This window comes from Arachis stenosperma, chromosome 7 (assembly GCF_014773155.1).
Source record: "Arachis stenosperma cultivar V10309 chromosome 7, arast.V10309.gnm1.PFL2, whole genome shotgun sequence".
NCBI classification, from domain to species: domain Eukaryota; kingdom Viridiplantae; phylum Streptophyta; class Magnoliopsida; order Fabales; family Fabaceae; genus Arachis; species Arachis stenosperma.
In genome coordinates, this window is record NC_080383.1 from 12,689,850 (window position 1) to 12,704,310 (window position 14,461).

The 14,461-nt window shown below is 37.7% G+C and overlaps 2 protein-coding genes and 1 pseudogene across 2 annotated transcripts; 1 reads left to right on the forward strand and 2 right to left on the reverse strand.

Annotated features, from left to right (window-relative positions):
• Positions 1–200: 200 nt before the first annotated feature.
• Positions 201–853, reverse strand: LOC130939402 (chaperone protein dnaJ A6-like; annotated as a pseudogene).
• Positions 854–8,964: 8,111 nt separating this feature from the next.
• LOC130940528 (dolichyl-diphosphooligosaccharide--protein glycosyltransferase subunit DAD1) lies at positions 8,965–11,033 on the forward strand. The gene is made up of 5 exons (XM_057868692.1): positions 8,965–9,214; positions 9,306–9,353; positions 10,041–10,128; positions 10,322–10,365; positions 10,620–11,033. The coding sequence occupies exons 1-5, from the start codon at positions 9,131–9,133 to the stop codon at positions 10,701–10,703; spliced, it is 348 nt and encodes a 115-aa protein (XP_057724675.1). The 5' UTR covers positions 8,965–9,130; the 3' UTR covers positions 10,704–11,033.
• A 691-nt stretch (positions 11,034–11,724) lies between these two features.
• On the reverse strand, positions 11,725–13,519 carry LOC130940681 (transcription factor bHLH51-like). Its single transcript, XM_057868897.1, has 2 exons — positions 12,909–13,519; positions 11,725–12,473 (listed from the first exon to the last, which is right to left on the reverse strand). The coding sequence occupies exons 1-2, from the start codon at positions 13,197–13,199 to the stop codon at positions 11,997–11,999; spliced, it is 768 nt and encodes a 255-aa protein (XP_057724880.1). The 5' UTR covers positions 13,200–13,519; the 3' UTR covers positions 11,725–11,996.
• Positions 13,520–14,461: the final 942 nt, after the last annotated feature.

Consider the following 14,461-nt stretch of genomic DNA (forward strand, 5'->3'; position numbering starts at 1 on the left):
ACATCGATATCCATTTTCGTCTCCGAAAGATAAAATTAATCAAATTCGTCCCCGAAAGATAACCACCTGGTCGCTTTTGTCCTTCCGTCATCTCCTGCGCTAAGGTGGCTAACGCTCACTGACATGCCCTATTAACTGCCAGCATGGCACTCGCTTAGTGTACCCTTTTGTTGCTAATAAGTTTATTCGATCAATTCAAATCATTCCCTAAGTCCATGAATCCTAATCCCAAATGGCACTCGAGGCATGGATTGCTCATCATCATCATTATCATATGCCTCGTGGTAGTGTTGTTGTTGCTTTCTTTTCATCTCATTCTTCATGTTGATATCATGTAATGTGGTCTCCTCACACTCATCTATCTCCATATCTGTCAACTGCTTGCTGGATTTTTGAGGTCTCTAATAATCGGCATTGGTCGGGGGAAAGGAACCCTGAGTCTGGGAAATCCACATTAAACTTGATGTAAAGACAACCCTTCATGAACGGCTTATTGTGTTGTGGTATTCCCTCATTATTTATGGATTTTTGTTGGCCTACATTGCAGATTTTATAAGTTATTTGTGAATCAAAACTACATTCATAAAATGAAATTCGAGTGAAGCACAATCCCAAAATTATCTATAGATAGTACTTGGTTTGATGACTTCTCCAGAATTTGACTTGATCAATAGTTGTCTCCCGTCAAGATGGTGACAGTAAACTAAAAGCCACAAAAAACCTCAATCAAGTTGAGATTGCGGTCAATATAGAGGTCATCATGCTCTCATTTGAATCGTGGGTGCTCCTTCACTTGTAAGACAAAAACAATGTCTCATGTGATTGTGTCAGGATGCAAAAGGTTCGCATGCATTAATTTAAGAAGGGTAAAGGACAAATTCGTCCCTGACCTTTTAAATCGTGGACTTTTAACCCCCTCAAGATTGGAAAATACAAAACGACCCCTCACCCATCAAAACGCCGAACAAATCGGTCCTCTCATTCAATTCGGTGTCCAACACGTAACGGAATCTATTTAGCTGGCGCCTATGTGGCATGTATATGCGTACGTGTCTTCACGAGGGTGGTAACGGGGCTAACGTGGTGCTAGTGGAGAAAGTAAAGGGACATTGTAGTCCTTAGGGTTTAGGACGACGTCGTTTTGGTTTGAGCCATATTTGTTCAAATGGAACCTGTCGCCATAGCCGTTGTGATTTGTGTGAGAGGTTGGGGGTGGTGGTACTGCGGAGTGGTAAATGGCCAGCGATGGAGCTTCATCCAGCAGAAGACTCGTTCCACTACCGTCGACCATAAAATGTGTGGAAGCTGCAGACGAGAAGGACGACATTGCTCCGAGGTGTAGATGTAGAGTGTACGCCATATTGTACAAATCGAAGACGACGACGAACCCCAACAGATTGTTCTTTGGATGTCCATTCTTTAAGGTAAGTTGGTGGTTTTATTTGATTGATTTTGATTATACGGGCGTAAGAAGAAGTTATTTATTTTTATTATAAGTTGGTGATTTTTTGTTTTGCCATGATGAACATGCAGCTGAAAAATCCCAGTCACTGCAAGTTCTTCTTATGGCTGGATGACCATGTTTCAACAGTAAGAGTTCTGGACAAGTTTATGACTGAGAACGAGGTTGATGATCTGAAGCTGTATCTTGGAAAGAAGGTGGTGGAACAGAAACTCACTGATTTGGAGAAGAAGATGTTGCATCTAGAGAGGAAGAAGAATGTTAATTTGTATTTGGTTATTGTTGTTGTGGTTAGTGTAATTTTGGGTTCTGTTGTTGCCAAACTTGGCTGAAAAGTGGAAAAGCAGTTTAAATTATGCCTTTAGAACACAAGTGTTGTATTAAGTTATCCTTTGATGAATGATGATATGCTGTTGCTGTAACATGTTGGAGTTGGGTGGGTATATGTAATATGATGTTGATGGGATTAGAATGAAAAAGACATTAAATAGTTTGGATCATTTAACATTGAACCAAAGTTTAAGTTCGATGGATTACAATCCTAACAAAACATGATATGCAGTCTGATAACAGTTCACAACCTTAGCATCATAGTTTTGCCAAAAAGACACCACAATGTATAACAAACGAAAATAAGTTTCATCCAAGTTTTACATCAGACTCATAAAATATCAACATCATTTTTTGGAATTGTTGACTCCTGGGGTGGGGATGAACTGAAACATCCTTTTAGTTCCACTGCTTGCTGCAGAGAGTCTCATCAGATGGTCCTTCAACTGCTTCCACACTTGGCTGCTGTGATTTCTGAACCTGTTGTTTGCCATCACCCTTCCTTCTAATTGGTTGTTTCGGTCTGAATGTTTTGTTGGATGGCCTTGCTGGAACTCTTGTTGGAGGTTTGAATGGAACCTGACCTTGTCTTGCAGGGGCTGCAGTGGTGGTCACAGATGCAACTTGTGAAGCAGGTTGTTGCTGGGCCACATCTGGAGTTGTGGAAGTGGTAGAATGGTTCAGGTTGGTTGGAGTAGCTGAGTCATGCTCCTCACCCTGACATAAAGAAAGACAAGAAAGCCATGAGGCAAAATTAAAAAATACATACAGGTCCTCTAACACTTTTAAAATGGACAACTAAATCTTTAAACATGTTATCGGGGGGACATAAAGATCCTTAGTCCAGGCAAGTACCTCTGCATCAGGTGCTGATTGTGACAGTGGTATAACCACAAGAGAAAGGTTGTCTTGGGTCTTCTTCTTTGGTTTCCTGGTCTTAGGTTTCCAATTTGGATTGGATGGCGCACCCTTGCAAGTCTTATAGTTGTGCCCTGTTTGACCACACTTGCTGCAGGTCACATAGAAACTTCTCCTCAGTTTTTCACCTTCGATAACAGTTTCTGCTGGGTCCTTCTGCATGTTATGTACCTTTGGACGACCAATTGAACGCTTAATGATAGGTGCAGCAGGCCTACTCTGATCAGACCGTATCCAGAACTCTTCACTTGTAACTGGTTGAATGAAGTGCTCGTAAGTCTTCTTCAGTGATTCCATGCATAACCATGGATGCACATAATCTTCCATGTTGTCATGTCTTTTTCTGATTGCTGCAACTGCATGAGTGCACGGCATCCCTTGACCAGCAAACCCAACAAGTTAAGGGTAAGAATTAGACATATTCAACTTAGACATATACAAATTGAGGATAACAATTGGACATATGCAAGTAAGGAAATAGCAGCAGCACACAGGCAAATCCAACAAGAAACAATTAGTGAAATATAATTAAAGTAGCAGCAGGCCAGCAAATCCAACAAGAAACAATGTCATAAGTAAATTAACAGCAATAGCAGGCAGACAAATCCAAGAAGAAACATTTAGGGAAATAAAATTACACACTGACCAATTAATTGCCATCTGTTACAAGTGCATGTATGTTTAATGAGGTCCACATCCAACTTAGATCCCTTTTGTGTGACCTCAAATCGCTTGCGCTCGTTATCACCAATCCACTCCGCAGTCCATTTGTTACTTGGCTTAACAAGCCTCTTCAATCTTTTCTCATGAATCAGTGCAAGCTTTTCATGATGGCAATCTATCAGTCTCTTGTGCTGAACCATACGCCTCATGAGGTAGCAGCGCACCTCTTCGCACATTGTGAGTATAGGCTTGCACCTGTACTTGGTGATCTTGGAGTTGAAAGACTCGCACATATTATTAGTCAGGTTGTCTACTTTTGGACCATGACTGAAATAGGCCCTTACCCATGTTGCAGGTTCAAATTTCATCAGGTATGACCAGGCATCCTGATTAACGTCCTTTAGCCTCTCCATTCTTGTCTTGAACTCAGCCACAATTGTGCATTTTGCACAGTCCCACACAATTTTCCTGATATATAAGTTCTTGAAATGATTGATGAAATTATTCCACATGTGCATGACACAATTGCGCACATGTGTATTCGGCATTATCTCCTTCAATGCAGGCATCAGTCCCTGAAACAGAATGGTTCAAAAATGACTTTCATCATTGTGCATCAAATGTACTTAAATCAAGTATAGAGAATCTGACTTACTAACCTTTTGCATGTCAGACATAAAATTCCAACCATGTTGTTGCACATCTCCAATGTCCTCTTGTAATAGGGTCAGAAACCACTTCAATGACTCTTTCGATTCAGACCTTGCCACAGCAAATGCAATGACATAAAACTGGTTATTAGCATCCTGTGCCACAGCAGACAGCAACTGGCCCCCATGATAGGTTTTGAGGAATGCTCCATCCAAGTGAATCAACAGCCTACATCCACTCCTAAATCCCCTCTTGCAAGCCTCGAAACATATATACATTTTGTCGAATGTTGGGGGTGCTTGTGACTGGGGAATAACAACAACGCAGTAGACCTTGGATTGCTTCTATGGATCTCCATTAGATAGTCTCTAAGCTTACCATATTGTTCTACCTCATTTCCCATGATCCTGTCTTTGGCTTCCCTTACAGCTCTGTAAACCATTTTAGGATGTAGTACTAGATCAAACTCTTCTTTTAAAAAATCAATAGCCTCATGTGTGTTCATATGGGGATGGATGGTCATCCTTTTTTCCACTTTTTTGCTGATCCAGTGTTGGTCAGCCGCGTTGCTTCCCAGATCTCTTGCGCATGTATGTTCACTCCTATAGGTTTTCACTTGGAAACACTGCAGCTGTTTATTGTATGAAAGATGAGCAATCCAGGGACAATTCTCATTCTTGCAGCCAACTCTAACCCTTTCCTTATCATTTTTAATCCATACCAACTCCCTCCCCTCTGCAATAAACGAATCCTTCACAACTTCCTTGAACCTCTCTATTGTAGCAAATCTTGTGCCTAGCTCAAATCTGCCTTCACCAAAGCCATAGTGTTCATCAAACTCAGGCCAGTGTGGTTTGTTCCCTTCATCCTCTGATGAGACAGGGGTATGTAGCTCTTCAGACTCATACTCAAACACAATGTCTTCATTATCAGTGTCTACATCACTGACATATCCTGCAACGGCTGGCCTCATGTTGGGCTCCCTAGCAGGCCTTGATCTGTTGGGCTGACGTCCAGGCCTACTAGTGCTGGGCTGTTTAGTAGGCCCAATCGACCTTGAGGAACTCTCACCAGCTAAGCCAACCCTTCTTGCTTTAAATCTCTGCCTTTTAAATTCACGTGTTGCTTGTTTTTTTAGCTTCTCATTGGGATCAACCCCTTTCCTCGACGATGGAGACACATGTTTCCTCTTTCCTTTGGCAGCTCTAACCCTTCTGCCCTCATCATCTTCACCAGTATCACTCCCACTTTCATAACCAGCTGGAGGTGGTTTATACGGCTCATCTTCTTCACTGTCAGTGCTATCATCGGCGGTAGATGAGCCATTCGACTTCTCCAACTCATTTGGATCGACTTCTTCCTCAACCTCAGCATTTTTCTCAAAATCATCATTTGCGATCTCAGGTTCGTCAACAGGATGGTCAAAAAATGTAAAACTCTCCAGTATCTTTGTTCCTCAACTTAGCCTGTCGCATTTGGTTTATCCCTGCAACCCTGACTTCATATCTTGACTTTTTGGATCATACCAGTAAGCCTCCTTATAGGATTGATATCCTAGTCCTTTGAACATCGTGACCAGATCGCCGAAATTGACAAAATCCAAGTCCATTGGAGGAAACTTCTCAACTTGACCATTAACATACACTAACTCACCGCTAGCCCTCCGTAAAAAGTTACCCCCATGATAGAACACGGGAACACCAAAGACATCAACCATCTGCAAAAATTTTCAATCCACAACAAACCACAATATCACCCATTTATTATCTAAATCACCAAAATCTCTCTAAACAACACATGGCAAATGACTAACCCCACAACTAATCACATATGAGAATCACTTACAATCCCTATTAGTCTCACCCTACAACATTGATAGCAAAAAAATGCCCATAAGCAGAACTATTGAATATCAATGTACTTACCACTCTCTACGGCAGACACAGGTATAACCACGGAGCTTCAATATGGAACTCCTCCACAGAACTGCAACGACGACAATGCGGAGACGAAGCGTTGTATTTTTTGGAGGGAAAAGCTTAGTGGTGCTAGGGCTTCTTGTAATTCTTTGTCACTAATATGGGCAGCATTGGCATGTTTCATAACGCACACTCACCACTGCAAAACACACACCAAAACGACGTCGTCCTAAATCCTAAGGACTACAATGTCCCTTTACTTTCTCCACTAGCACCACGTCAGCCCCGTTACCACTCTCGTGAAGAGACGTACGCATATACACGCCACATAGGCGCCAGCTAAACAGATTCCGTTACGTGTTGGACACCGAATTGAACGGGAGGACCGATTTGTACGGCGTTTTGATGGGTGAGGAGTCGTTTTGTATTTTTCAATCCTGAGGGAGTTAAAAGTCCACGATTTAAAAGGTTAGGGACGAATTTATCCTTTACCCATTTAATAAACACCCATGGAGTGGACCATGATGATTAACTTCAACCAATCTTATAAAGAATTAACATAGTATACAACCAATAAGAGTAACACGGAGATAAATATGCATTGGGGGAATAGTTAGAACAACGAAGACATGATGGAATATCGAGTCGGAGATGATGCAACGGGATGAAGTAGTAGCGTCGAGTAGGAAAAAGGAAGCACTGCCACAATCATGTGGATTGCCGTTTGTGGTGGTAAAACGGGACTAGATTAGAAACGTGAGAGCTGCGACAGAATCTGTAACGAAGAGCGGCATTGATGATAGACTTTATTCTACTTTGGGCGACGGCTACAATGCAGATGACGTCGATGTGCAGGCGATGACGGCATTGAAGGCGTAGACAGTGACGCGGGCGGTAGCAGGGACAACCTGGAAACATGGAATCTGCTATAGAGGTGAGGTTCAATTCCTTTGGATTTGGGATTAGGGTTCATGGACTTAGGGACTGATTTGAATTGATTTAATAAATTTATCTTATCGGCAACAAGATAGTACACTAAGCGAGTGTCACGCTGGCAATTCACAGGCCATGTCAGCCAACGAGTGTTAGCTACCTCAACACAGGAGATGACGGACAGAATAACGCAACCAGGTTGGTTATCTTTTGCGGACAAAAATAAAAATCAAGATATTTTTTAGAAACAATTTTGACTATTAACTCCATAATTATATGATAAATAATAAACTCTACTTCTCTACCTCGTTTAGTGTCTTTGTAACTTTTTTTTCTTTTGAGTTTAGGCTTCATTTTAATTAAAAAAAAAAACTTATTTTAACACATAATTTTAAATTATATTTTTGTCTTTTTGAACATAATTTTATTAAAAACCAACAATTTTAAATCAACAATTAATAGACAAGTGTTAAAAATTTGAAATAAATAAAAATAAAAATATTAATTAAAGATAATTGATTTTGATGGTCCAATCCATTCAAAAATTAATTTAGTAAGATTTTTACATTTTAAAATAGTTTATTAAAATTAATTTAAAAATTGTAATATTTATATTAATAGTTTAATAAATTAAATTAAAAATAATTTTTAATAAATACAAATAACAATAATTATGTTAGGTAAAATAATTTTTAAAATTTAAAAATATTATAATAAAAATAAATATAAAAATTAAATTTAAAAATTTATTAATGTATGATATTGTATTAAATCTTTTAATTTTGATAAATTTAAGACAATTTAAAAAATTCACTTCAAATGCTTTTTAAAATACTCATATTTTTTAAATTGACAAGCAAAAATACAAATATAAAATTTTTTAATCTTTTTATTGTTTACGAAATCTATACTTTATTTAAAGATTTAATGGTAGTTAATAAATTACTGTATGTATATTGTGCAAGACAAAATTTAAATATCCAACACTTATTATTCAACCAACCCATATTAATTTACTAAACAATTTTTTATTTTACTAAACAGAAACTTGGAATTTTTTACCGCAGCAACCCTTTTATTTTTTGGTCAGGAACTCAGGATCCAGGCCAGCATCCTGGAAATGTGAGCTCCAACCCGGAACCCGACCCGCCTTTCAGACTTCATCTTCGCTCTCTAGTCTGCGTATGTGCGTCTCTGCAATTTCCCAGGCAGACCTTCATCCGCCGCAAACATGCCGCTGTCCCCCGCTACACCACCGTCTCCCGCTTCGCTCGCTTCTCCGTCATAGACCGCTTCACCGCAGTCGCCCAAACGGGTTTCTCGCACCAACCCCAAACGGGTTTCTCGCCCAAATTACCCTACCCGAACCCACAACCCCAACCCGCCCAAACTGATCTTCTCTCTCGCGGATGTTGAATCTTGGCGCCGAGAAGCACTTCCATGGCCACCATGACTTTACCATGCTTAACCCATTATCGATTGATTCTCGGGTTTGGAATCAAGCCGCGAAACGGTTGATGAGGTCCGAATCGGTCTCTCTGTTGGCTTCACCTCGGCAAGAAGCTCCGCCTCAGAGGTTGAGGAGATTGATTCCGTTGAAGACGTAACGCCGGTCCATGCTCAACTCACGCCGGGGAACTCCATTACATCTTCCACCCAAGCTTCGTACCCTTCCTTGCTGCTACCTCGATCTCTGCCTGGTCCATCCCTTGCACGCCATTGTTCGACAAACCTTGCGCGGATAACTTGAACTTCCGTGTCCACCGCAATGTTCCTCTTTCTTCCGCACGCTCCATCATTTCTTGGACCCTGAATGAATGAAGTTGCCACTGCACTCTTCAGTCAGGTTTGTTCGCTGGCACCGCTCTCACTGACGCCTCGTTGCAGAGGGTACGGGAGGTGGCTCTCCTCCGGTGGTCATTGATGCCTCCTCCGGTCTGTGAATCTACACCAACCGCAAGCCTGGTGTGTAGCAATTGTAATCTTTTATTGGGCCTTAATTGGGCCGAACACTAAAGCAAACTCTTAAGGGGATCCAAAAAAAGAGAGTGAAAAGACAAATTTATCCTCATACCTTTGGGGAAGACGACGACTATAGAGACTAAAAACCGAGTGGCAGTGGAGTTGAGTTTTCATTTCAACGCTGAAAAGAGTGTTAGAACCCAGTGAAGAAGATACAGTGTTCCTATTCTTGTTCAAATTCCGAATCAGAAGACAAGGATTTGCATTGCGATCTAAGAAGAGAGAAGAGAAAATGGCGAGGTCAACCAGCAAGGACGCACAAGACCTCTTCCGTGCCCTTTGGTCTGCGTATTCCGCAACTCCAACAAATCTCAAGGTGACTCTCATTCTCTTTCATTCTCTCTCTTTCGAATAATTTTCACAAACAATTGAACTTTCCTTAAACTCCGATTCGTCACTTTCTGTAGATCATTGATCTCTACGTCATGTACGCTGTTTTCACCGCTCTCATCCAGGTAATTCAACTCTAGATCTGTCGCTATTTTTCATCAGATTTAGGGTTTCGCTATAGAGAATTTTAGAACAATTTCATTACTCATTGATGATGAGTTTTAGGATTTTAGATGGTTTAGATATCTTCAATTCGTTAGGGGATATTGATTGATTTAGCCTGGTGTATGTTTTAGGCAGTGACATTAATGTTATGTTTATTTTAAATTTATACAAATTACAACGTGTGAGGTTAATTTGTTGGAGTATGTTGGGGAATATCAGAGTTGTCTCAGCTGAATATTATACTTCCTAATGTTTAGATTACATTTCTCCTCACTTCCTATGAGTATGTAATGTAATGAAGCTACAAAAACAGTAGTGAGAAATAAGTATTTCAAGGATTTGAGTTCTTTATTTTGCTTTCAGTTCCTTTCTTTTAGTCTGTCTCCTTTTTGGATTGATGTAACACATTGCTTCTTGCTTTGCTCATGTCACTTAGTCTCTACACACCCTTTTCACACCTTTCCCGATTTTGGGATAGTTTGTTGTGGATTGATTCTGTTAACATGATGTGGCTGCATTAAGCTCTATAGATGTGCAATAATCCCTTGTAACATGTGTATACCTTAAAAATGAATGAGATGAGGAAGTTATTTTCATTCTTCAAGTTCAAATTTTAAGAGCGTTTTCATTTTTTTGTTCATGAACAGGTAGTTTACATGGCTATGGTGGGATCGTTTCCATTTAACTCCTTCCTTTCAGGAGTACTTTCTTGTGTAGGGACTGCAGTTCTGGCTGGTAAGAGGAGAAGATATAAGCACTTGGCTTACCTAGTTATGCATATTCACATACAATGCTTGCACACACTTACACAACATATGCTTGAGTACACTGTGAGACCTTGAAGCGTACTACATGCATACATGCATAAACATGGATTGGCTCATTCTTATGTTTCTTATAATTGTTATGCTCCTTTATTTTTTTCCAGTTTGTCTCCGTATCCAAGTGAATAAAGAGAACAAGGAATTCAAGGTAAAAGTCCCTTTCATGTCTTTTTTGATCGGTTAAGGTGTATGAGTTGGATTGAAACTTCTAATTGCCCTTTCAAGCTGCAGGTTTCATTTATTCATACTATTTTAAACACCTAGCATGATAATGTAGGTTTGAAACTTGGCAGATCAAAGCATAACATAAATGATGAAATTAAGTGATATGTTTGTTGTCTGCATTTTGGTTCCTTCACTTAACATATTCTTACAAAATTTTGCTTATGCGTGCTACTGTAGGATCTTGCTCCTGAACGTGCCTTTGCAGATTTTGTTCTCTGCAATTTGGTTCTCCATCTGGTGATCATGAACTTCCTTGGTTAAATTGGATTTGTGTGGGGTTTTGCCTCCAATTGAACCCCGAAGGGTTAAAATGAAAAGTAGAATACCTGGACCTTGTTTTGTTATAGTATTTGTAGATTCAGTGACAATACGAGTCCTTGTTTTGAACAAAGAGATGCTAGATGTTTACTATGCGATCTTTTACATTAATTTTTGAATGGTGAATTACTCATGGTGTTGACTTTGATGTCTAAAGATGAGTCTTGGTACTACCTTTAAAAAGAGTCTAGCTGTAATCTAATTCTTTAACAATTGCTCTCTCTCTCACTCTCTAATTATGTATGAAATGGTGCCTCCATCTTGATCACATAATCACATTGGAAGAACTTTATAAATTTCATGCATGTCAAAGCTGTCCCCAAGCAGCAGAAGACAACACAAAATATCATGGATAATGATTTGGGATCAAAAAGATCAGAACAGATAAGGGTATATGAAACATTGATCTGTTCAAAGATAACTAAGTATCTAAATTTTTTTCCCCTCGTATTGTTTTAGAATATCGATTTTTTGCAGTAGGCTAGTACCTCATTGGATCGATTTAAACATGGAACTATTGTTTATTTTATGGGTTTAGTTAAAATGTATTTAAAAAGCACATGTTAATATAATTATTAGTAAAAGTTTACTTATTTTTTAATATATATATAACAAATTCATTAAAAATTTAAAAATTGTATATTTTTCTTTTTCATGAAAGCTTTTTTAATTCGTAAATTTGAATTAAGGATTCTTTGAAAAAAAAAAGGATTATGTATATAATATGTTGATTTGTAAGAAAAATGAAAAAAAAAAAAGAGAATGTCATAGAAAGAGAGTCTCATTTGAGAAATTTGGATCTTATAAAGTAAGAAAGTTGATAAAATGATAAAGTAAGGGATTAATCACCATTAATTTTATAATTTTTATGAAATATGTATTTTTCTATCTTAATTTAAAAACGATTAATTTTGCAGTTTATTATTTTACCAACTTTTTTACTTTAGAAGATCTTCACGCATGTTTGAGAGGGGGCCAGCTTCCAAACAATGTATCAAAATTCATTTTCCTATTTTAGGATGACAACTGTGATACATTGAACTTTTTTACTTAACGTTGCCACAATAATTGGAGGCACAAGACCATCATTTTCCTTGCAAAATAAACTTGCTTTTTATACCTACCTAATAATACTAATAGGTATACAAATTCAAAAATGAAAAATAAATGATTTCACCTACTGAAATTGACCCTCTCTAATAGGAGGTAAAATAGAATAAAAAATTGTAGAAATCACTATATGAAATGTGAAGGCAAGAAGAACCTTTGCCTCTTACTTCTTGTGGGACAATTTGATGTCATGGATGATGAAGCAATTTTGTTAACAGCAGATTTCAGTGATTGTTTGAGAGTGTTAAGGCAAACACCATCACCACCTTCTTCATTTTCCTTAGAGCATAGCACCAATATGCTCTTGATTCTGCCACCAACACTTGCTATGTCAGCTTTAACTGCTGTGAGCCTCAACCCTTTTAAGACTTGAATGAGTTCACTGAAAAGTTCTGGTCTATCATCACAGCAAACTGAAATTACAATGTTGTGCTTCAGTATCTTCACTTTAGCATAGCTTTCATCTTGATCAGGATCACACTCTATTATTGTTACTTCATCAGTTTCACTTGGAACTGTGATGCTTTTGCTCACATCCATTGCTTTTCGCTTTAGATCCTTCACGTGATCTACTACACTCCCTAGTAATGCAGCCTTGTCCATCTGCATCCGCAACAAAACTTAATTAATTTGATTCTGCTTTTGTAGTATTCATTCCGGCATAATTCAAAGTTGAACTTATATTACTCTTACACTTCTAGTTGAATTGATTTTGAAAGCATAATCAATTATGGAATTTATGCAGTCTAGAAAACAAAAACATGTATAGCTTCTCTAGTTCTCTATCTATCATGGAACCTATTAAAGCTATTAATAGCATAAACTAATGATACCTTGCATATCATGTCATTTTCCTAAGGTAGGTAATTTCTATTTTCTTGCTAGAATTCAAGGGGTGAAAAAGAAAATCTAAACTTTGAATAGCATAACTGATAGAAATAAAAGTAAACCATATGCTTTGCCAAAAAGGAGAGAAGTAACTAACTATGTCTATGTGTATGACACTATTGGAATATGAATTTTGAAAAACAATATTACCTTATCAGACTTAGGAATGAGTTTTCTAAGAGTTGCAAGCTGTGCATTGATCCTGTCCCTTCTTCTTTTCTCTGCTTGGCTATGGCTCTTAGAAGCACTTGCAGCTCTATCTTCTGGAAACCCTTCAAAGGCTAAAGGCCATGGATATTGGAATTGAAGAGAGGCAAAGGCTGAGTCATAGGCATGAGGCACTATCTGTGTTGGTACTGAAAAGGAAGAATTATTGTTACTGTTTGGTGCAGAGTTGTTGCATTGAGATTGAGGCCATCCGGAATAGTAGTAGTTTTCCATATTCAATTCAACAATAATGTGAAATCATTTCTAAAGCTTCTTCTTTGAGTTCTGATCCCTTTTATTATCTCTCATTCACAACCACTGTTTACTTAAATGTGTGGGACTTCTTGTTATCTTTGATGGTGATTGGTGTCATTATGCAATTAAAACTTTAATGGGGTTAAATGAAAATCATGTTTGGATGTATCTGCCTGTCACTTCAGCTAGATAAATTCTCCCTCTAATAATAAATCTTGTGGATTTGGACTTCTTATAGAATCAGAAGTTGAAGGAGAAGAAAAACGACCAAAACAAGGAAAAGGTAATCTTATATTTCTACATGAAAACTTAAAAGTAGATATTTGAGAGTGAATGCCACATACAGGGAGAGTCTCAAAATATTTGATACTGATGATAATATCAAACTTATATACCCACTTTTTTTCTTTTTTTTTTCTTTTTTTGTTATTATCACTTTCCAAAAATTTTTAAATATTCTAAGAATATTGGTATTTCAGTTTATTTAATCATTGATTTTATTTAATATATAATATATATTTTATATTAAAATTAACGACTAAAATTATTAAAATATCGGTATTTTTGAAATACGAAAAATGCTTTTTAACTAATATACCTATTTAAAAATAGAATTAAAATTACATAACCTCTTATTTTTGTGTGATAAATAATTGAGATACAAAATTGCTGCAATTCCTCAACACTACCAAAAAATGACCATAAAAAAAATAAAAAAATGAACAAATTAAAAAGAGTATTTCTTGATGGTGCCTATCTTTTATGTCAAATTTTGAGATACAAGTAATGTTATGAAAGTGAAAAAAGGATTATGGTGTGGCCTAGCCTAACAGGTCTTATCTTATTTGGGATCCTTGCTGACTAAGCAATGGAGCAATAAATGAAATAGTGCCAGCAAGTAGTGCTGGGAATCACTGTTGAAACTTTGTTATCACTTGACCTTGTAACAGTAATAGAGAAATGTAGTGGATTGTGATCAGTATCTTATTCTTTCTATCTATAACCACAAAGTTTTTTGTCTGTTCTGATTGTAATAAACTAATAATAAGCATTGGGATCCTTTTGTGGATTATGGTGCAGATCCTAATTGTACTTATCCTGAACTGAAAACTTTATTTGATTAAAGGTTTGTGTTTAGCCTTATTATGCTTTATTCACATGTCAAGATTGGAAGCCTTTTGTATGAAATTGCATTGTAATTAAGGATAAAGAGAAATTATCTTCTAAAATCTTCTATATAG

Bases quoted from the DNA above. Each gene is read 5' to 3' on its own strand.
- LOC130940528 (XM_057868692.1), top strand. From the start codon at position 9,131: ATGGCGAGGTCAACCAGCAAGGACGCACAAGACCTCTTCCGTGCCCTT. The intron at 9,354-10,040 runs GTAATTCAACTC...GTTCATGAACAG, and splicing joins TTTTCACCGCTCTCATCCAG to GTAGTTTACATGGCTATGGT. The intron at 10,366-10,619 runs GTAAAAGTCCCT...GTGCTACTGTAG, and splicing joins AAGAGAACAAGGAATTCAAG to GATCTTGCTCCTGAACGTGC.
- LOC130940681 (XM_057868897.1), bottom strand. From the start codon at position 13,199: ATGGAAAACTACTACTATTCCGGATGGCCTCAATCTCAATGCAACAAC. The intron at 12,474-12,908 runs GTAATATTGTTT...TTGCGGATGCAG, and splicing joins TCATTCCTAAGTCTGATAAG to ATGGACAAGGCTGCATTACT.